Genomic DNA, 23,722 nt, shown 5'->3' with positions numbered 1-23,722 from the left:
AAATATTTTTGATTGTATTAGGCCTATGCGAGGATATATATACATTTTTCGTTGGTCCGTTGAGGCTTGTGAACAAGCTCGAGCTCGAGTCAAGCCAAGACCCGCCCAGCTCGAGCTCGACTCTTTAAGTTTTCACTGAGCTCAAGCTCGTATTCGTTAAAAACTTAATAAATAAGTTTGAACACAATAAAGCTCGGCTCGTTTGCCTCCCTACTTTCGAAAGAGGACGAGTACTAGTATAAATAAGAGATGTAATGCCCAGTGATGTTTCTCATTGTGTGCAACATATGTGCATATAGGGTTCTCAACTATCTTTTGTGCAGAAGCATTTGGAGTAATTTCCACACCACTGATCGCAGCTATCAAGCCAGGCAGACAAAGCTTTAAGCATGGCGGCGGGTAAATTGTCTCATCTTAAAATTAGTCCATTTTTATTTGTTTCTGTTTAATTTCTTCCACCAAACGGGGCGCCCAGTTAAAATATTCCTAAGAGACTTCTAAGATTTGCTTATATACTTTTCTAGGCATTTAAATTTAATATAATGACATACAAAATATACTTTTCTAGGCATTTAAATTTAATATAATGACATATAAAAAACTGTTATTGTCGAGAGAGTTCCAGAGAGAGTTAGAGAGAGAGAGTTGGGGCGGGTGGGTTCCTCCCCCTCCCCCTTCCCCTTCTTTCCCCCTTCCTCCTTCCCCCTTTGGTCTCTGATCTCTTCCTTTTCCCTCACCCCTCCGTCCCCTTTTCTGCCTCAGCTCTCTCTCGCCTCTCCTCTCTTCTCGCTCCTTCTCCAGCTTCTATGGTTGTGAGTAGAGTGAGATTCCTTCCTTTGGGAGGGAGTACTCCCCTCTCCCCATTATATTTGGATGTAGGGGTCCAGATCTGGGTCTTCGGAACCAGCTCAACAGCAGCGACGGTGGCAGCGTTCGGCATGGGCTTCGGCCTGGATTCTTGCGGAGGGCATGTGCTCAACTGGCTTTGACCACTCCACCCATCCTCACGAGTGTGATCGATGTGTCCGACTCCGGCGTTTTTGGTTCCTTGCGGGTTTTTCTGTTTGTTCTGTTGTTTTTTTGTTTATTTTTGTGGTTTTTTTTGTATTTTCGGACCGATAGTGTCCGTCTTTATTGTACTGTTTTCTTATATATATAATATCTGTATTTTCTGGCTGGTAAAAAAAAATATATATATAATGACATACATATGCAGCAGAATCCAGATAAGAGTGTTTGCTTGACAGGCCCCCCAAAGCCCTTTCTTTCTTGCACAAGGATAAATCTAACCTCTGCTCAAGGAGTGTAGGATAATTGATAAAATATGCATTAATATCAGAAAAATGTGTATTGATATTTGTTAAAGTGTATTAATATTTATGAGATATGTATTGACATCCGAACTTGTTTCGGAATAATTGGCATATTATCCTCTCCGCCCACTGGGCGGAGGTTAGCAAGACCGTTATATATACATGTATTGATTGGTGGCGAAATATTTTGGACACCCCCTTTCAAGCAGGTGCCAAATGGTCGATCATTCGGCACCCCGATTGATAGGGGGTGCTTGGCCGCATCCCCGGATCCGAGATTGTAACGGTGCTGGATAACAAGTGGAAAAAAAGAGAATCGAATGGAAGTGACTGGGAACAAGAAGGAAAGGGGTTAATCTATCTAGTATAATTGCGCCTACAATTTGATAAAAGTTGACTTGGGTTCCAGAGTGCATATATTTCATTTTAGCTACTCATATGTATTTTTTTACCGATCATTTATTAAAAATACTACTATTTTATTCTCTCCTTTTTTCTTTTCTTCTTCTTTCCCCTTCTAAAGTTGTGTTTGAAGGATCCGATCACTATTGTAGTTCCTCTCTCTCGGAGGGCGGGGTACACTTCGGGGTCCTATACAAATGATCCGAGACATTCAATAATTCTAAAATAATTATTTGAGTGGTCTTGTGAGAAATCAGCTGAATCGGATAATTGTAAATACTCAGTATAATCTTCCAACTTTTCATTCAGAATTTAGAATCCTGAATTCTGAATGAATTTTGAAGAAAAGTTGGAGAATGTATGCTCGAAATTCCCTTGATCTGAATCGTATAGATTGTAGGGCATGTTGACAAGACATTCATCCAAAAAAAATATCTGGTCATCGATAGGTATCAAATTATAAAGATATTTTAAATTTCAAACTATTTTGATATATATTCCTGCCTGATCAATATATATATAATTTTATTTTTTTTATTGATGCTTTTCTTAACAAGCTTACAACATTTGCGGTTCAGATCAAGGGGATAACTCTCTTCTCGGACAGGGAGGCTGGCGTGCCACTCCCCCTTGTGCACATGCTCTAATTGAGATATTTTTTTAAAAATATATGGAGTCATATATATTGATAGGTTATTTAGGCCCTGTTTGATAACAGTGATAGATGGATGAGATTTGTAAGGAAATGAGATTATGATTGAGATTGATCATGAGAATGGATTGATAATGAGAATGTTTGTTTGAAATAGAATTAAATGATGAGATTATTAATATCATATTTCTCAGGAACAGGCAATCAAAGTTTTGAGACTCATCTCATTGAAGAAAATGGCACGTTGAAAGTTGTCAAATTTGACAAGTTTCTGAAGAAGGTGAATCTGGCTGCATGTGAGTTTAACTATGCTGTAGTCTCCATCATGGGGCCACAAAGTAGTGGTATGATTATGATCTCGACTACTCTCCTCTAGTTGTTAGTTAAGTAAGCATTGTGTGTTTCTCTGTTCATGCATTCCCACTACGAGTCTTCTATGTTAAATTCCATGTTCATGTGCATTTTGCGTTGCCATTGTGCAACAGTATAAAAATATTGTTGAATTCCACGGACACCCCCTCACCTATTCACTTTTCTCACGCACACTCCCTTAAAGCCCCCAAATTGATCCCCTCATCTTTTTATTATTACCCCAACTGGGACCCTTTTGTTACATGATTGTTTGTTTTTTTGATTTTTTTGCTAGGCAAATGAAACTTTTATAAAATTCGAAAGGGTTACATCGAGGGAGAACACCGAAAGCAAATAAGTGCTACGAGTTCCGAAAAGCAAAAGAGACGGGATAAAAACTATGAAAAAAAAAAAAAAAAAACCGAACATCCATCAAAGAGTTGGATAGATCCACTCCTCAGAAACACATTACAAATTTACTTTTCTGATTCCATCCAGGAAGCCCTTAAACTCCTCCACAGTGTATACCTTAATATCGAACTTCACCTTAATCCACATTGCGACTCTGGTTTTGATCAGCTCGCCTACTTGCCTTACTCCTGTCGAAGCGTTATTGAACACAGTGATTCCTTACCAACAAGGACCAAATTGTGGCAAAGAAAGTTGCTTCCCACAAATGCTTCTCCAAGTTCCAGAATCTATTATCAAACCACCAAGTAAAAAGATCTACCAGAGATTCAGGACACACCCAATTCATATGCCACCAATCCAGAATCAAAGACCAAATATCCCATGAGAATTGGCAGTGTACATAAGAAGAGATGTTGGGGCATTTCCAACTGAAGAGAACACAGCGGGCATAGCACTGAATTGCCTTCCAGGATCAAGTTTCTACTTTGAAGCACGGATCTAGTAGCCACTCTATTTTGAAGGGCCATCCACGCAAAAATCTCCACCTTAGGGGGGCTGAGATTTTTCCAAATTGTTTTGAAGACCAGATTTCTTGCATTTCTAGTCTGTTCCCATTTGTTATACACTGATTTCACTGTGAAACAACTGTCAGGTGCCCAACTCCACTTCAACTGATCGCGTTTGGACTGATCTAAGGTCACTGCCGGAAGTCTTTGTTGTAAATCCTCATGTTCTTGATTTTCCCAATCACGTAGGGTTCTTGTAAATAGCAGATTCCATCTTCCCACTCCACTACCACGTTTTACAACACTGATCATCTCATCCTTTTGCACTGAATACATGTAAAGGCGTGGGAACTCCTCCATAAGAGTAGTATCCCCCATCCACGTGTGGTGCCAAAAAGAAATCTCATGGCCGGAATGAACCTGCAATCTAAAACCTTCCTGAATAATAGTCCCAATAATAGTCCCAATATTTGAAGATGTTTTCCCTACCGAACATATGTCCTCCAGATATTCGTGACCAAACCAGACACCGGCAGACGAGGTACCCAACAACCTTACTCCAGATTGTATTTACCTTTAATAACCTTCACCCAAAGGGAATCATTATCCTTATTGAACCTCCACCGCCATTTGGCCAAGAGAGCAAGATTTTGAGTCATCAAGTTTTTCATTCCTAGCCCACCATATTCCTTCTTTTTGGCAATCATCTCCCATTTAACCAAATGAAGCTTTTTCTTGTCCACCGTATCGCCCCAAAAAAAACTGTCTTTGGATTTTCTCTAATCTCTTTGCTACCGAAATTGGCATCTTGAAAAGAGACACAAAGTAGATGGGTAAACTGCCAAGGGACGAATTGAGTAAAGTAAGTTTACCTCCAGAAGAATTATATTTACTGCGCCACACAGTCAACCTCTTTTCCATTCTAGCAACCACTGGATCCCAAGTTTTGATACTCTTAGGATTAGCACCCAAAGGCAAGCCCAGATACTTGATTGGCAAGTGATCAACTTTACACTCCAAAATCTGAGCTAGGGATATCACATCCTGATGAGGAATATTCACTCCACACAATGAGCTTTTGGAAAAATTGATCTTTTGGCCAGACATGAGTTGGAAGCACCTAAAAATTCTTTTGATGTTAGATATCTCTTCCCTATCATTGTTGCAGATATCTATTCCCTATTCGTTTGATGTTATATGATCGTTTGTTGCTAGAGCAAATATTATTGGTTTGGTCATTTTACACAACTGGTGGTCGTCCACATGTCTCATTTATTGTCGTTTCACTTGTTGTTTCGGGCAACGTGCCACATGTTGTTTCTAATGGCATGCCACGTGTTATCTCAAGCAATGTGCTACATGTCCAAATAGTTTTAACCTATATAGAGGGCATTTTTTCCTTTGAAAAATGGCCAAACCAGTGATATTGGCCCTAGTAACTAACGGTCATGTAATAGAAGAGGGTTCTAGTTGGGTAAAGTTTATAGTTGAGGGGGTCAATGGGCGCTTTTAAAGTTGAGGGGGTGTGCACGAGAAAAGTGACTAGATAAGAAGGGGGGTGTCCCTGCAATTTCACCTAAAAATATTGATTCTCTCATAAGCAAGCTCGTAGCTTCCCATGTCATATCATTTCATTTATGGGAAAAGAATGAATTAATTAACTTGCGTAAAGTATTACAGATCCGTTCAAGATTGATTTATTCTCCCACGATCCCTGTGTTGGCAACGTGCCCTTAAAAAGATTTCGTTCTTTTCAAAGCCGTATCGAGGGAGCGCTAAGCGGGACGAGCGCTCAATTCAGAGTCGCCACTCAGGTTTAAAGGTCCGACACCCAAGGAACCAAACTTGAAACACTCGCTGCGCTGTTTGATCTGAAAAAGTGAAGGCACCAGTCCGTCATAACCATATCTGGGTTCGGGAGCCAGGTTACGAGAGGAAAAAGGTTTTAAGGCACCCTTCTCACTCAATCTGGAGATCAGTCTTTACTGAGGCATTTGCGAAAAGTGTTTACGATTCTGTTTGATTAATCAATTCTTTAGCCAATTAGGGCAGGGGAACAGTTTAATGGGGATTAAAGCTGTAACACGTTGCAAGATGTGATCGATAGCATGGATGCGAAAGCAGTTAGTATAGATTGAAAACAGACTCCTGTGGGAGTTTAAACAGACTGAAAGGCCGTTGTTTTGGAGTGACGTGCGCAGGAAGAAACTAGTATGCACTGATCAAGTCACTGCATGTTGACTAGACTTGCGCGCGCTACTACAAGACCTGCGCGCGCTAGTAAGCCTAAGCCCACAACTCTTATTTTCAACCCTCTGGGCTCTGAAAATGACCAGTGCACATCCAGGACAAACTAAACAGTTTATAGGCTGTTATAATATACAGTTTAAAGGCTGAAAAGCCCTGCAAATTAACAAAACACCCCATAAATAGTGTGGGGACAAAATAGTGACCTAAGGCCAAGTTACCCGTGCAAGGCCACTCACTGGTCATAGATGGACCTGCGCGCGCGGGTCTAAACCATTTAACTAGTGTTTGGTTTACATATTTCTGGGTTCTGGGACAGGTCTAGAATGATCTCAGGGGTACTCTATAGCAGCAAATATACATATTGAACTAAAAGCAGTAGTTCTAACTAAGGAAAGCAGTAGACTGGTTTTTAGCATGCTTGCAATGGTCTATATTCAAAGGAGAATATAAATCAGTAAGACACCAACTCCACGCAAATCCGCGCGCGCAGCCACATAGTGGCGCGCATGTACATGGGACCGACGCGCGCTGGTTCTTACCACTACGATTTTTGAAACCTTGCTAGCCTTAGGGCTAGGGCATGGTATTGATTACCAGTCTTGACCCTGTCAGCCCCCCTCAGGGATCAGAACAGGAAAACAGTAGGTAAGTTATACCTAGATTGAGTTTGAACGGATGATCAAGTTTGAGATTTGAGGTTGTTTGAGGTGATTGTTTGAGTGGTTTGAGGAATGAGAACAAGCTATGTTCTTGAGTACCTATGTATCTCTTTGGTTTTGAAAGAAGAGACAAGGTTGGTAGCTAGAATGGTAACCCAAGGTATGAAGATTTGTAACCCTTCGTAACATTTTTTTGGAACCCTTTGATATTGAAAAACCATGGAGGTATTTATAGGAGGAGGAATGGTACAACCAACCAAGTAATGGTTAGCTTGGCTTGGTGGCCAAATTTCCTCCTTTGGAAAGGTTGGTGGAAGGTAAGGTGTGATGCAATGAGAGGAGCTTAGCCAGTCCACGAGGTCTGGCTGAGGTTGCTTGGTGGTTAAGTTTTTTCCATAAAGGTGATGGGGACAGGCTTTGAACGGCGCGCGCGCATGGCGCCCCGGCGCTTGTGTGTCATATCAACACTCGCGTGGGTCAACTGTCAAGTTTTGACCGTTGACCACCACCTGTCCGTTTGACCTGCGCGTGTGGGTTTGGGTGCAGCGCACGCATGTACCCCCTACTCACACGTTGATCAACAGTCAAGCTTTGACCATTGTCCAACACTTGTCAAGTTGATATGCGCGCGTAGGCTCCAAACCAGCACGTTCCGGTAGGGTTTTTTTCTAAGGTTAGGAGTTCAAGGGTTTTTCAAACACTCGAAGCTCAAACACTCGACATTCTCGGAGTGTTCTTAATCCGTTTCATCATCGGGAAATCAAAAACCGTAAGTAAACTAATCTGGAAGCCCAGATTGGGGTGTCTACACCTTGGTTCTTGAAAAAGGCAGGGTCTTTGTTGCTCTAGCATTTTCGTTTATGGCTTATACTGCTTGTTTATATTCTGCATTAGATATGCTTTACTTATCCGATTTTGATGATTACTTAAATGACTACAACAGGGAAGAGCACTCTATTAAATCATCTGTTTGGGTGCAAATTTGAGGAGTTGAATGGACGTGAGAGAAGGCATGTGCTAATTAAGCTTTAGTTTATGGACACATTTGCTTTGAGCATTCATCATAAGTTAACGAGATCCCTTTATTTTATGGTCCAGGGGTAAAACAACTAAAGGTATTTGGTTGGCGAGATGTGCTGACATTAAACCCTGCACTCTTGTAATGGATGTGGAGGGTAGTGATGGGCGAGAACGAAAGGTACATTTATGGAACTTAGAGCTGATAATTACGTGACCTGATGATTTGCATCCCGGCCGCTCTCTATTTTCCTATTGTCATTATATGTTGTGAGTTTATTGGACTTTTCAGGAAGATAAGTGCATACGTCCTATATGCATAACAATGTACTCTCTTCGCTCTAAATTGCTGGTCCTTTTTGGGGAATCCAAATTTTTAAGGAGACATATAATAAATGCATTTACACTTAAAAAGATGCATTAATTTTTAACAATGCCCCGACATTTCAGTTTTTCGATGAAACCATTGTTTTGGTAAAAGGACTATTTTGGAATACAATTTGTTTTGACTTGTCAAAGAGGACAAACAATTTGAAACATCCCAAAATTGTATAAGTGACGAGCAATTTGGAACGGAGGGAGTGTTAATTATATTTAGTAGTGTGTTTGCAAGTGCATATAAATGTGCATGTCTATACATTTACCGTGAGTGATATATAGCTGTTGCTATTCGTTTATATTTTTTTGAAGGTCATGGCACTTTGAGTTGCATGAGTAGTTGCCTTGTTGCCTGTTAAATTTGTTTACATGGATTGATGCCCCCAAGGAATATAGCAGAGTGCCTCTCTCACATGGACTAAACAGTATCTTCAGCATCTCGATTGAAGAACTAGATTCGAAAGCTTAAGTTGGACCGCTGTAGAAACTCAACTGTAGCTATCAAAGAATTCAATTGGATTGGGTGTTTTGTCGATAAAGGTCGGGGGCTATAATTTAACTAGACAAAGAATGTAATACGTATGTTTGTAGCATTTTTTTTTTTTTTTCTCAGCAAACGAATTTTATTAAAAACTCGAAAGGGTACATTGAGGGGAGAAAACAAAAACAAACAAAGAAAGCAAGACCGTCCAACAGAAAGTTGGACAGTTACAACGCCTCAAGAAAAGAACTACAATTTGAGCTTTCGGATACCATCCAAAAACAGCCTAAAGTCCTCCACCGAGTAAAACTTAATCTCTAACTTGGACTTCATCCACATTGCAACTCTGGCTTTAACAATCTCCCCCACCTCCTCAACATTAGTTGTAGTGTTGTTGAAAACATAGTCATTCCGAACTAATCACAAGGACCAGAGTGTAGCATAAAAAGAAGCTTCCCAAAGCTGTTTCTCCAAGTCTCCAAACCTGCTGTCAAACCACCATAAAGCTAGATCTGCCAAGGATGAAGGGCATACCATACAACTTGCCACCAGTCTAGGACCAATGACCAAATACTCCAAGAAAACTGACAGTGTAGAAACAAATGATTGGGGGTTTCTAATTGCAGGGAACACAGAGGGCATGATAACGATTGATCCTCCTGAATCAATTTCCTTCTTGATAGCACTGATCTAGTTGCTACCTTTTCCTGTACTGCCAACCACGAGAAGATTTCCACCTTAGGAGGGCAAAGGTTCTTCCAAATAGATCCCAAAACCTGGTTCCTGGATTGACCAATCTGATCCCATTGGTTATACACTGTTTTAACTGAGAATTGTTTGTCTGAAGACCACTTCCACTGTAACACATCCTCCTTAGACAGGTCCAGAGTTACCGATTGTAGCCTCTGAATTAATTCCTCCAGAAGTTGGTTCTTCCGTAGCCGCAGCATCTTCGTAAATTGTAGATTCCAATGCTCATCCCTAGAACCACCCTTCACTGTGCTAATCGTGTCTTCCTTTTGGGACGATATAAGAAAGAGTCTCGGAAAAGCCTCTTTGAGAGTACCATCCCCCAGCCATATATTGTTCCAAAAAGAAGTTTTCTGCCCGGAATTGACTTGAATTCTGAAACCCTCATTGATTATAGAACCCATACTGGAGAGAGGATCCCCCAAGGAAAAAATGTCCTTCCAAATATTGGTAACATTCCCTGCTCTTGGCAAATACGGTAGCCAAGCTTCTTGCGACAGGTTATACTTGCCTCTAATAACCTTGACCCAAAGAGAGTCTTTATCCTTATTGAATCTCCACCACCACTTGGATAGAAGAGCAAGGTTTTGTTGCATCATTCTCCTCACTCCCAGCCCGCCAAACTCCTTCGTTGCAATTGTTTCCCACTTAACTAAATGCAGTTTTTTCTTTTCCGAAGTATCGCCCCAGAAAAATTGTCTCTGAAGTTTCTCCATTGCCTTTGCCACGGCCAATGGCATTTTGAAAATAGACATGAAATAGGTTGGCAAATGACTAAAAGAAGAATTAATCAGAGTAAGTCTACCACCAGAAGAGTTAATTCTCCTCCTCCACACATTTAGCCTTTTCTCCATCTTTTCCAAGACTGGATCCCACGTCTTGATCCTTCTAGGATTGGCTCCCAAAGGCAATCCTAGGTATTTGATTGGCAAAGATTCAGTTTTGCTCCCCATAACCTGAGCAAGAGATACCACAGCCTGATGTGGAACATTGACTCCACATAACGAACTCTTGAAAAAATTAATTTTCAACCTTGACATTAGTTGAAAACATCTGAGAATCCTATTAATATTTGCCATCTCCTCTCTATCATTATTACAAAAGATGATAGTATTATCAGCAAACTGGAGGTGAGATACCGTAACCCCATTGGTTCCAACCTTAACTCCTTTGATTATATTCAGCTCCCTTGCTCTTTCCAACATAATGTTAAGAGCTTCAACAACGATGTTAAAGAAGAAAGGGGATAAAGGGTCCCCTTGTCTGAGGCCTTTTTGAGTTTGAAACTCTTTAGAAGCAGAGCCATTGATCAATACTGACGTGGAAATAGAAGAGCAACACTCCTTAATCCATCTACACCATTTCTCCCCAAAACCCATTTTAGCAAGTAAATCTAGCAAAAAACCCCAGTTAACACAATCATAAGCTCTTTCAAAATCAATTTTAAGAATTAGACCCCCTTGATTACTTTTTTCCCAACTGTGAATGACCTCATTAGCTATCAGTACCCCATCCAATATTTGTTTACCTCCAATAAAAGCAGCTTGAGACTCACCAATGACTGAAGGTAAGTGGAGTTTGATTCTATTCGCCAAGACTTTAGAGAGCAGTTTATAAACCCAACCCACCATACTAATAGGTCTATATTTCCTAAAAGATAACGGGCAATTCACCTTAGGTATTAAAGATACAAAGGTTGAATTGATACCTTTAGTAAGCTTTCCATTGGCATGAAACTCTGAGAAGAAGCAAAAAACCGTGCTTTTCATGAAGGGAGAATTACCGGACAGAGGTGTGGACCAGATCATATCCCCAATTCATGGTCTCCACTCTTGAAATCACTAATTCCATGACAAGAGGTAAAATATTCACGAAGACATGGTGTGCCAAGTTGAAATGTCAATTATACCCTCCTTTATATATCACTTCCAAGCCCTAGCCCCAAATTTTCTCCCACAATTAGCATTTTCTCCCTCTCTCACCAACTGCGCCCACCCCTCCCTCTCTCTCTCTACCCCATTTCCAGTTCTGATGGAAACCCATTTTTTCCAATCATATATATCCAAAGGAGTAACCCATCTTTGTGTTCTTGAATCAACCAAACTTTATGAGTTCTATAATGAAAACAGTCGAAAACACATCTCCAAGAAGGCAAGAATTGATTTTTGAAAATCGTGGGTATTGAATGTGGGTTTTGATTATATGAACTAAATCGTGGGTCTTGTAATTTCAATCAAAATATGTAAATTTGTGTTACCTCCACTAATTTAGGTTTTGGTTGAGAAAAAACGATACTAATTTGGGTTTGAGTTGGGAAAAATCGGAACTAATTTGGGTTTGCCTTTCAAAAAAATTTGTTGGTGGTTGCTATGGGGGTTGAGGGGTGATGGTGCCGGAGATGGAGGATGGTGGTGGCGGTAAAGAGATTAAGGGATTTTGTGGTTGTGAATGACAGAGAATTGGGGGTTTTCAAATTGAGAGAGAGAGAGAGAGAGAGAGAGAGAGAGAGGTGGGTATGGTTGGGGGTGGTGATTGCTATGGAAGTTGAGGTGTGCCAGTCCTGCCGGAGATGGTGGGATGGTGTTGGGCCTGGTGGCGGTGAAGAGGAACAAGAAAAGGGGAGATGACATATTTCAATAAAAATGACTTTGTCTTTAACAATAAAAATGATGGTCTATTTCAATATAATAAAACGTCTGTTTCATATATTGACTTGCCCTTTCTGGATGAATAAGGTTGGTTGAGCTTCAATAGAAGATGTTATTCATTGAACAAGATATGACTTGGTCTTTATCAATAAAAATGATGGTATGTTTCAATATAATAAAAAGTCTGTTTCATATATTAGCTTGTCATTTTTTGGCCCAAATAAGGTTGGTCGAGCTTCAATGAGAGATGACATTCATTGAACATAATATGACTTGGTCTTTATCAATAAAAATTATGGACTATTTCAATATAATAAAACGTCTGTTTCATATATTGACTTGCACTTTTTTGGCCCAAATAAGGTTGGGGCTTCTAAGTACAAACGGTGTCGTTTTATATTCAAGGGCAAAATTGTCCCAACTGTTCCACCGGGGTTATGGTTACCATGTATTTGTCATTAAAAGGCTTCCTACCATCTATGAGTCATTTCAAAAGTGTAGCCCATGAAAGTGACAATTAAGCCTTTCGTACACCTCTGTCCGGTAAATCTCCCTTTCATGAAATCCCAGCCCTTCTTAACGAAGGAGAAGTTAAAGCCGTCGGGTCCCGGCGCCTTGAGATTGCCGCATTCCTTCAACGCTGCCACAATCTCCCTCTCCTCGAACTGTTTCTCAAGAAAGAGGGAGATATCCGGATTCAGTTTTCTGAGAAACAAACCCCCTAAACCAGGTCTAGAAATTCTGTCCTCCAAAAAGTTATTACTGAAATGCTTGACAGCCGCTTCCTTAATTTCAGTTGGATCTTCCACAACTCTACCACTTGCATTGATAGAACCCACCGTGTTCCTCCTGTACCTATTATTAGCCAAGGCTTGGAAAAATCTTGTGTTTTTATCACCCAGCTTCAACCAATTCCCTCTGGATTTCTGTCTCCATAGTGACTCCGTTAAACGAGAAAGCCCCCAAAACTCAGTTTTCGTTCTACACTTCGCTGCTTTCTCATCCGTAGATATCTGCCTATCTTCGGCCAATAAGTCAAACTGGTGGAGTTCAGTTTCAATTGCAAGCAATGTTTGTAGCATTTAGTTCTGTTGAAGCAATCTTACAAAGATGACTTGTAATAGTATAGATCCGTGGTTTAAGTATGTGTCTTGGTTAACTCCTTAAACTATATATAATAGTTGACTTGGGTTGTCGATGTTGGATTTGGATTTCAATCATTGAATGCAGTGACTTGTAAGCATATATTTGACTTTTATTTTGTCAAAATTGACCAGAATTAGATTCTTTCCCTAACTGTTCTTCATCCATTTTTTATTTTCCTTTAATGTCCTATTTCAGGATGATACTGCATTTGAAAGGCGGAGTGGCCTTTTTGCATTTGCTGTTTCCCATATAGTTCTAATAAATATGTAAGTTATATTTACGTAATCTACCAAGGTGCATCATATGCACTCCTCTTAAACTGATTTTCTAGGATACTCTACAATTTATACCGTTACTTCTCCATTTTTTTTTGTTATTTAGGTTTGCCAATAGTGTCGGTCTTGAGCACGGTGCAAGTAAGCCTCTCTTGACACATGTCTTCCAGGTATCTCTCATGTATTTCCTTTGTAGAGGCACTTACCTTGAATTTCAGGCACCCCACAATTGTTTAATGTTACGATGGTACTTGTACAGGGCGTATTGCGATTGTCTACTTGTCCGCGTAAAACAACTTTGATGTTTGTAATACGTGATATAGTAGAGGTATATTTCGTCTTGTTTTTTTATCTTGTAGCTCCACATTGCATATTCTTTTACTTAGTGTTTGCTAATCTCTAAATTGATCTAACATGTGGTTTTGTTTAATTGAAGCTTAACATGGCATGCACTTGACCTTTTTTTCTCCTTTGTGTTTTTGTAATTTGTTTTTGTAGACGACACCCTTGGATAATTTAGATCCTATTCTGAGGGACGATATACAGAAGGTGATGTACTTGGTTTTCCTTCAAAATCTTTATGCGGTCACTTCTCTAATTATTTTTTTGTTGCAGATATGGAACTCCATCCCTAAGCTAGAAGGTCAAAAGGGAACTCCCTTGAGTACATTTTTTAATGTGAGATGTCACAGTTCCTCTCAAGACTATCTTAGGCTTGTCTATGCAGAGTTTAGAATGGATGAGTTTGCAAGTACATAAATTCATGTGTGATTACTAATATTATTTCCAGATAGAAGTTGTGGGGCTTCCTAATTATGTGGAGAAGAGAGAGCTTTTTAAAAAGCAGGTACGCGTGTAAAATGCCGCTCTGGTATGGTAAACCTACTTATGTATGTTCACAGCAGCCAGGGCAATATGTTTTTCTTAGCTATTATTTTAGTTGGTTAGTAATCATTGGGCCGCAGCCTTTTCTGCTAAACGAACAGTGGTATATAAGTTCGTGTTCTGTGTGTTGAAGGTGAAAATTTTAAGGCAGCGATTGAATCATTCCATACCACCTGGTGGGCTAGCTGGAGATAGCCGACAGAGAATTCCTGGTTCAGACTTTTCTGTTAGTGCACAAGTGATCTGGGAAAATATTAAGAAGGACAGGGAGCTTGACCTTCCTAAGTACGAGGTAATGCCCTCAAAGTCTACTCTAGGGGTACTACTATTTGCATAACTTTAGTGGTTGGTGTTATGTACGGGGTTATTATGTAGGTTATGGTTGCTAAAATACGCTGTGAGGAAATCTTCAAAGAGAAGCTTAAGGACTTTGTTGCAAATAAGGTAACCTGCATTTGCTTTTGAAGTGGATTTGTGGAGATTCCCATTTAATGGTACCCATTTGTAATGACCAAGCTGGATGCAAAATATTATTAGGAGAGGCGTCAATTAGAAGAGGGTGCAAAAACCAATATTCCAGCAAAGGGCTTCGGGAAGGATTATGATAAAATAATCGACTCTTATTTGAAAGGGTAAGTACCTAGCTAACCTCTCATCAGTGAATTTCATTTCCAGTGTCTTAGCAGCAGAATAGTGATTGGTGTTCATGTTGCGTCAGCTAGCTTTATCAAGACTCTTCAGAGTTTGAAAAAGTTTACTAAATCTAGACCTTGTTTGTCCTCGTTTACATATATGGGATCTGTCACTTCTGTGTTAAAAGTGAAATTTTTGGGTGCAAATTGAATATAGTCCACGTTGTATCCAGCAGCCCATTCGAGCAGAAAGAAAGAGGAGAGAGAGTGCTCGGTCGGTACCCAATTTGCACCCAAAAACTTCTCCTGTGTTACAGGTTTTGCTCAAACAAAACAAGAACACTTGACACTTTGATAAGGGTGCAGGTGTTGGTTGTCTAAACTTAATCAAGTATTCTACAACCACACTCACTTACACATTCATTTACACACTCACACTCACAACGGTGTAGGCTCCACACTATAATCACATGCCTTAAAAGGTCTTAGAACCGTCCTAGGAATAACATACCGATGATAGAGGTAAGTGGATATAAGAGTAGAGAAAGAGGGCCAGTAGAGTTGGATTAGATCAATGCAGGGCCGGCTCAAGGGTGAAGCTAGAGGTGCAGTCGCTTTAGGCGGCAGTGGTGGTGCATGCTATCTTATTAAACCACAAGGCCACTGGTTCAAATACCAGTAATTAGTTATGCTTTAGTGGTTGTAGATGTTACTCAAGACCAAGGTTCAAATATTTTGGACACCATAAATGTTTTGATAAGTTTTGATTTTATTTTCCTTTGGTTTATTTTAATTTTACTTTTAACTTTTGTATCAAATTCACAAATAAAACACTATTGACTAAAAAACCAAAATAATTTACTTTCACTCAACCAGCATTGATAAAAAAAAAAAATTGTAATAATTAATTCTCTCATTGTTAAAAATAAAATTCTTACAATTAAAGCTAATACCATGATTAGTTAGAGAAAACGTTGAGCGTTACTTCGTTAGTTCGTTTTTTTTTGCTCGGCAAAAGAAAATTTTATTAAACTCGAAAAGGGTACATCGAGTAAAAGGGAAGGGAGAACCAGAAAGTTCACCACAACCCTAAACAGGGAAGGAAAATAAAAGGAAAGTTACACCCAAAAAAGACACCTAAATAACGAGTTTTCTAACACCGTCAAGGTTTGATTTGATATCTTCCACCGTATACACCTTTATATCAAACTTGGCTTTGATCCACATGGCTGCTCTTGATTTGATTAACTCTTCCAAATGATTGCAATCCACAATTTTATTGTTGAAAATAGCGTCATTCCTTGCAATCCAAATAGACCATAGGGTTGCATAGAAACAACACTCCCAAAGATGTTTCTCCAAATTTTTGAAATGAGAAGAGAACCACCAGAAAGATAAATCTGCCAAATTTGAAGGAGCCACCCAAACTATGTTCCACCAATCGGCTATTCTTGACCAGATGACCGTCGAAAAGGGACAAGATAGTAGAATATGCACTGGAGTTTCCAATTCCAGCAAACAAAATGGGCAAAACAGAGTTGTTTCATCTACTCCTACCATTATGTTCCTACTACTCAAAATTGATCTAGTTGCAATCTTGCTTTGACATGCCATCCACGAGAAAATCTCCACTTTTGGAGGGCTAAGACTTCTCCACAAAGAACCAAGTCCGGAATTCTGGGTAAAAGTTTCAGCTTCCCAAAGATCATAGACAGACTTAACAGAAAATAAGTTATTAGAATTCCCAGTCCAGAGCATCACATCCAATCTTGACGGCACCAAAGACACATTTTGTAATCTACCAATTAAATCATTCATTTGTTGACGTTCCCAATCATGCAATCTCCTTTGAAAAAACAAACTCCAATCTCCATTACCTACCGAGTTGAGCACATTACATACCAGTTCATCTCTTTGCGACGATTTCAAATACAATCTTGGAAACTCCTCTCGCAGTGTTTGATCCCCCATCCATTTGTGATTCCAAAAAGAAGTGTTATTTCCGGAATACACTTGAATTCTAAACCCATCTTGAATTACATTCCCCATTGCACTCTCTGTATTCCCAATTGAACATATGTCTCTCCAGATTATAGATGCCCTCCCATACGATGGTAATTGAGGAAGCCAATCTTGATATGAGAGACCATACTTCCTGCACACTACTCTAGCCCATAGAAAATCCTTTTCTCTACTAAGTCTCCACCACCATTTTGCTAACAAAGCATGATTCTGCTCAACCATCCTTTTCACTCCTAAACCTCCATATTTTTTACTACTTCGTTAGTTCGTTATGTTTGAATCATATTCATTCTAAGGTTATAAATTTTTTTAAATTTATTTTAGTTGAATTACGAAGCTAAAATACCATGTTTAATCTTTTTACTTCATATTATCACGTATATTGAATTTTTTTTGTTATACGATCCAAGGACCCATATTAAAATTTACTTTAGGCCTCCAAAATATTAGGTCTGGCCCTAGATCGGTGATTCAATTGGGCAGTTGAGAAGTAGGTTTGAGTTTGTGTTTGAGGTCCAATTAGTGTGTATAAATATGTGTGCGTAGTAATGTGTGGGATAAGTGAGAGAAAAGAGCAGAAAGAGAAGAGAGCTCGGGGCCCTACCAAGGGTTTTCCCCACCAGTGTAATGTGTGTAGTGAGTGAGAGGTGGGCCTGTGAGATGAGTGATTATGTAATTTTTTGTTTAAAGATGAATAAAAGTAGTTTGATTTGTGTGAACTATCTCTATACCCACCAACAGTAAGCAAGGATGGAATTAAAGAGGTCTAGTGGCGGCGGCGCAACGACAAGAATTTTAGAAAATGCAATTAGTATATGTAAGAAAAAAAATTATGTCCAACTTATACAGCCTCGCCACCACTAAATTTTTTTCTTATTTTTTGTTGTATACTAGTCCTAAATCCCCTCTTTTTTTTTTCAAGAAAGAAGACCCAAAAAAAAGTATTCCAAAACTAAATTCAATAGGTTAAAGTGAAATAATATTAAAAAATGAGGTGTAATTAAGGAAAAAAAACTTCACACTTCAACCCTTAAACAACTCAACCTAAAATATTAAACAAGTTAACCTAAATTAATTGGAGTACCTGGATTCCTTTTCTATTTACGATTCTCGGTTCCAAATTTCCGACGGCAGCATTGTGTGGATTTCTTGTTTAGTGTAGTGGTGGACTTTCGAAACATTAAAAAACCATTTATCGTCTGGCGTTTTGTGTGAATTTTTCAAACTAAATCATGAGAAAAAGGTTAGTCTTCTTCAATTTTTTAATATTCTATTGAAGTTAAAAGTTTTTGCAGGTTTCTTGATCACATACATTGAGAAGGACATAGCTGTTAGTTTTGACATCGATTCTATCGATGCTTTTAATGACATGGAAGTGTGTCGAACACGATTCAAGATGCCTCACTTTAGTAGATAGATTAAATTAAAGTTGGTTTTTTTTCATACTTCATGTGCAAATGACAAACATCATTTAAGTTTTTGTTATGTTATTTTAATTTTTTTCTAGAGTACGTCGATGACTTTTAATATTGCAATGCATCTTTTTATATTTTTTTTAGTTTACATTTCGCCACTGCTAAGGTAAAATCCTTGTTGCGTCCCTGACTATAAGTCCTGTGGTATGCATGTCCAAATACTTTCCCTCATACGCTAGTCATATAAGTGTATAGATTTTCATGCTTCAATGACAAATGGAGTGAAGTACCATTTTAATAACATCATATATACTAGTGTGTAAAACACCTTTATCCGACAACGTATATTGAAGTACGGGAAAATTAAATCATTATAATAATGTCTGTACTATTTGATATGAACCACTTTTACGCATGCGCACTTGCACCCGCACCTGACACAAAGTAAACATAATGTCCATGTAACATTATGTTTTATCATGTAGCGCTGTGCTCTTGAGTAATATCCTTCTTGATAAGTTTTAACAGACAGTTCCCTCAGGGTTGCAAAATGGACCATAACACGCTTGCATGTGAGCCCACATTAAATGTTTGTTTCTTTTGCAAGTTTTATTTTCACTCAATCTGTGTCTATAAATTTTGCTTACTTTGGAGTAGTTTATTTTTACATGCACATATTTTACACTATCCAATCTAACTCAAATTCGTAATTCTAGGCTTTCTAGCAATACTTTTATCTTCCACCAACTTTGGGATTAGCCTTAAATCATCATGTTTGTGTTTTCTGTTCTGATTCGGATTCTCTGTCATAACATACAAATCTCATGATACGTCTTCGGAATAAAATATCCAGAAGTTTTAGTCTTATAAAACTGGAGAGAAAAATGTCTTCTTTGTGAACTTTATTCTCAGTATTCTTAGAATCAACAGAACCATAGCAATATTCATTTTAAATTTTCCCACTTGAATTGATCTGCTAATACGTGCTTCCATTAAACTGAATGCATTCCTTTTTGCAGGTACGATAAGGGGACTGAATATTATGATGCAGATGTTAGGTCTGAAAAGAGAGAGCACTTGAAAAAGGAAATGATGCTAGTAAGCCTCCTGATGGCTGTTTAAAGTTTTGGATTTTTATACCATTAAATGTGCTATAGGTGATGAAAGTATCCCATTCACAACAATGCACAGCTGACAGATAGTAGGAACTTAGAATCTGTGCTCAATATCCAATCAAAGGGTACATAAACTGAGATCAGTCAATCAACTTATTGAGAAATCTAGCATCGTATCTGATCGAGTCTAGCGTTGCTGGTAATCGGCCAGCTAAGTTTCAATTCACTTAACAAACCATGATGTATAAGCAGTCTTAGGATTAAAAGAGAATAATTTCCCAAGTTGCTGTGTGGAACAAAGTACGAAACACAATCACGTTCTCCATTTTGAGATACTTAAACATGAGACCTATAATTTGCACAGTGACATGAGGAAGAGATATTGCCATTCAAGAAGGCTAATTAGATGCTGTTTATGGTCCTATGGTGCATGTGACATGCCGTACCTTATACCACATCCTTGTGTTTTGTAATTTCATATGAGACTGCCTCCCTTATTAAGCTCACAGTGGGAGAGTACTTTTATCATTTTAGCTTCTCATTTCTGGAGGCTCCTGATTCCACCAGGTCACTGGTTTATAATAATTGAATATGTATCGTTGATGTTATTTGACGTGTCTTCATTTTTATCAATGCATATTCTCCTGATTTTTCAGGTGGTTCAATTGGCCTTCCAACCCATTTTAGCAAATATAGGGTCAACATATCTGATGAAATTCAAGGAAGCGTTTCGTAAAGCTTTAAAAAAAGGGAAAAATGCTGAAAAGGCTGCTCATAATTGCAAAGAGACTTACCTGAAGCTATTTGATGATACATGCGCAGGTACAATAACAAATATCATGATGCCAATAGTGGTTGTGAAACAAAAACCATACTATTTACAGGTTTTAGAGTGTACGTTTATTCTCTGATTTGGTAGCTGTTAAGTAAATACTCACTAGGTGGTGTATCTTATGCTAGCTCCCTTTATTAATGCCACTTATATAAAAAGTTCTACTCAAAAACAAAGAGTAACCATACGACATACTCAATGGGATGGAAATGCACGTGACTTAACACAAATTAGGGCTTCGGCTGCTGTATACAAACTTCTGTTCGTGTTTTGTTTTGTTTTCTTCTTCGGCAAGGTTCATGAGTATAAATATATGTTTTACCACCAGTAACTTCAAGTATAATTACCACACATTTGTCCTGGTACCACTTACTAGTTTGAATATAAAGGTTATATTATATGCCATGGAAACAGTTATTCTGATTGCTGAATGGAAAGATCCAAGAATCTACTGAAGCCCAAAATAGAAATATGGATACACTTTATACGAGTAACCAATAATGTGTGGTGGGTAGGGGTGTGGGGATACCATATAGCAGTGCCCCTAGACCACGAAATAATTTTTTCACGTGGGGTAGAGTGTGACAGCATATGTGTCCTCTTTTCAAAGCACCATACTGTTTTTTTTGCCTTTAAGCACCATAGTGTTTGTGATGTGCAGAACGTGCTTGTCCAATTTTTCAAATAGTTATAAGATGAATTGCTTGTGGCTTATCTTTCCAGCATCTCACATTTTGGATACTTACCTATTTACTTTCCAGATGTCATTGTTGAAGAAGCCAACTGCAACACAAAAGAAGAGCGGAAGAAACTAAAGCGTGAGATACATGACATTGTTCGTCAAGTTGAGCGTAAACTAAATGACAAAAAGGTATTTCCGATGCTTTTATTATCAGCGTTTCAAAAAAAAAAAACCCCGCCATAGAAGACATTTCCTGGCGTTTTTGGAAAAACGTCACCAAAGAGGCAATTTTACTCGTGAACAATCCCGACTTTTTTCGAAAAACGCCGCCATAGATCATTTGTGACGTTTCTTAAACGCCAGAAACCTAAGCCGACTTTGGCATCCTTAGCGCTTGCAAAAACGCCACCGAAACCTTTGCCAGCGTTTGTCTGGTCTTTCCTGGCGTTTTTCAAATGCCGCTATGGGCCAATAGATAATTAGATAAGAATCGATAGATCATTCCAATAGAGATGTAAGTACAGAACCCTAAACCACTCGAACACTCGGTTGATTCATCAGCTCTACAATCAATAATTAGAACTGTAAAAAAAACTCACACGAGTCACACCATACAAACACAACTATATTTACTACCTTAGTATATTCTTTATACTCCCTCGGTCCCAAATTATTGCTCTTGTTTACCATTTGAGATCTCTCAAAAAATTGGCTATATCATTAAATTTATAATTTTTTGTATAAAATTTGGATCTTGTTTAATAGATTTCAATTAATTTTATTAAACAAAGTTTTCAAAATCAGAAAAAGCATTTTGTCCAGTACGAGACTGCTGGCTTTGTAGTTGTATAAAAATTTTCTTTTACTTCTGTAGCAGAAGCACTTGTCCACGTCAGCCAACCTATTCTTTATTGTATGGGTTACGTTATCTCTCTCTGTCCTAATTTATAATTAACCTTGCTAGTGAAACTGTTTACGTAATCATGGGGTTCAGGCGTTCTCAAATTGGTCAAACTTGGTGGAATTCATTTATCTACATAACTTGTTCATTATAGTCGCTAATGCATGTAGTGTAAGCCTTATTGTTCAAAATCCCATGCCCCTATATATAGCCTATTAAGAGCTAGGGACTAAACTGGGTGTAGTATTCTAAATTTTCCTGACACAGAGAAGCTTCTTCTACCTCATTTCCTTTTATTTTCTGAATAATTTTATATCATAAAACATACAAACCAAATCAAACCGAACCTTAAGTCCCAATTAGTGGGGGTGGGCATCATAAAACCTACTACGTACATAGATAACTTGGTTTAATTTTGTTGTGATATTTAAGCTCTTTTTTTTTTTTTATTGACCTTTGATCATTTTCATTCCTTTAATTTTCAGGAGAAAGAAAAAATAATCGTGGCGGGAGCGGGGGGGGCTGTAATGGCTACGGGAGTCATCGTTGCGGCCGCTACACTGAGTATGTATTCCTCTGTGTTAAGCTTTTCTTATCTTTCGGCTGGCACTCCCTACGTACTGTTCTCCAAAGGAATGTTATAGTTTTTATAAACCAAACTCACCGGCCTAGTCGCCTATTTCTATTCATCATCTGTAAGTGGTGAACCTCTCTCTCCTTTCGTTGTCTGCAATTCCTTTCTTTATCTTTGTACTTGATGCAGGTGCCATTTTCTTTCCAGCCACTGCTCTCGTTGCTGCCTCTACTGGTGCCGCTTTTGGTCTTACTGCTTTGGTGTCTTTCGCAGAAAGTGAGTTCTCCTATCTGTTGCTTTCTCTCCTCATTAATGTCTACTTGGTCAATGGATTAATCATCTTTGATAATCTTCTTCTTGTCTTATTAATTAATCCTTTCTCTTCACATCTTAGAGCTACAATTCAACCCACGTCTCTCTTTAAAAGACTCACAAAATTAGTTATTCAAAAAGTCCATGAGAGTATATCTATTTGCTAACACTCCAATTACGATTCCTAATTTGCATCTCAACTTCTCAAAAGCTCAATCATTTATTTCCAAACTAACTTTTCCTCCAAAATCTCTACAATGATGATCTCATTTTGGAGGCAGTGTTGATTTACATATTTAACAGCATATGTATCTTATATTGCCACAGATTTATACCAAAGAAAAAAAAAAATCAGTATATAGACATCGGATCTACATCACGAGTTGTATCTATTTTTCAAAAAGTCCACCTCTAATTTGTTTACGAGTCTTTATATTTGAGAACTCAAGGATTATGTGGTTATTAGTATCTGATCACAGCAACCTTTGGTATGGCTGATGTTCTTGACAAGTTTTTATAAATGAAAGATATTGTCAATTATCTTAGTATACCTGCAAAGGGCCTCAAGCCCTCAACAGTATGGACGTGTCCAATTTTTTTCTCTCTTTAATTTTTATTATACATTTAGGCGCTCTCTCTATGTTTGCAGAACGCTTCAAAAGCTACAAATCCAAGAATTGTGAAATTTCAATTGAGTTTGAGGCAAGTAATGGCATCGATTAATGAGCATCGTTTTGACCACTAGTGGAGCCACCCTTAGCCCAGTGGGGCAATCAAAATTTGAGCTTTGTCATTGAATCATTGGTATTGTTTGTCGAGAATAAATTCTTTACACCGCCGGTGTAAACATTTGTTTCTTCCAAACATTGCGACACGTGTCAAAACATTATGTCCTGACTTTGGATTTCTATTACTTGAGCTTTTGTTTTAATTAATTACGTGAAAGTCCTGGAAGTTTTCATGGGTTTTGTCTTTCTCTATCAAGAAATCCATTATCACTATTTTAATTTTTATTTAATAAAAAAAAATGCATATAGAGACTTTCACTATTCATTCCTACTCCAAATGCAAATCTCTATTTTGATCTCTAAAATCTCCCTCCACAGTTATACC

The 23,722-nt window shown here is 38.5% G+C and overlaps 1 protein-coding gene across 1 annotated transcript; it reads left to right on the top strand.

The window, feature by feature from the left end:
• Positions 1-275: 275 nt before the first annotated feature.
• On the top strand, positions 276-23,570 carry LOC131309793 (protein ROOT HAIR DEFECTIVE 3-like). The gene is made up of 18 exons (XM_058336402.1): positions 276-399; positions 2,562-2,711; positions 7,643-7,742; positions 13,160-13,230; positions 13,346-13,409; positions 13,499-13,567; positions 13,738-13,788; positions 13,855-13,917; positions 14,030-14,086; positions 14,258-14,416; positions 14,500-14,568; positions 14,662-14,756; positions 19,213-19,291; positions 19,965-20,130; positions 20,902-21,011; positions 22,209-22,287; positions 22,487-22,573; positions 23,259-23,570. The coding sequence occupies exons 3-18, from the start codon at positions 7,707-7,709 to the stop codon at positions 23,330-23,332; spliced, it is 1,329 nt and encodes a 442-aa protein (XP_058192385.1). The 5' UTR covers positions 276-399; positions 2,562-2,711; positions 7,643-7,706; the 3' UTR covers positions 23,333-23,570.
• Positions 23,571-23,722: the final 152 nt, after the last annotated feature.

Source organism: Rhododendron vialii, chromosome 12a (assembly GCF_030253575.1).
Source record: "Rhododendron vialii isolate Sample 1 chromosome 12a, ASM3025357v1".
NCBI classification, from domain to species: Eukaryota; Viridiplantae; Streptophyta; class Magnoliopsida; order Ericales; family Ericaceae; genus Rhododendron; species Rhododendron vialii.
The sequence above is the reverse complement of the archived record's forward strand: the minus strand, read 5'-3'. Positions and strand labels throughout refer to the sequence as shown.

Excerpts from the sequence above, each read along its gene's own strand:
- LOC131309793 (XM_058336402.1), top strand. The coding sequence starts at position 7,707 with ATGGATGTGGAGGGTAGTGATGGGCGAGAACGAAAG. Across the intron at positions 13,568-13,737 it reads TAATACGTGATATAGTAGAG|ACGACACCCTTGGATAATTT; the intron begins GTATATTTCGTC and ends TTGTTTTTGTAG. Across the intron at positions 14,087-14,257 it reads GAGAGCTTTTTAAAAAGCAG|GTGAAAATTTTAAGGCAGCG; the intron begins GTACGCGTGTAA and ends TGTGTGTTGAAG.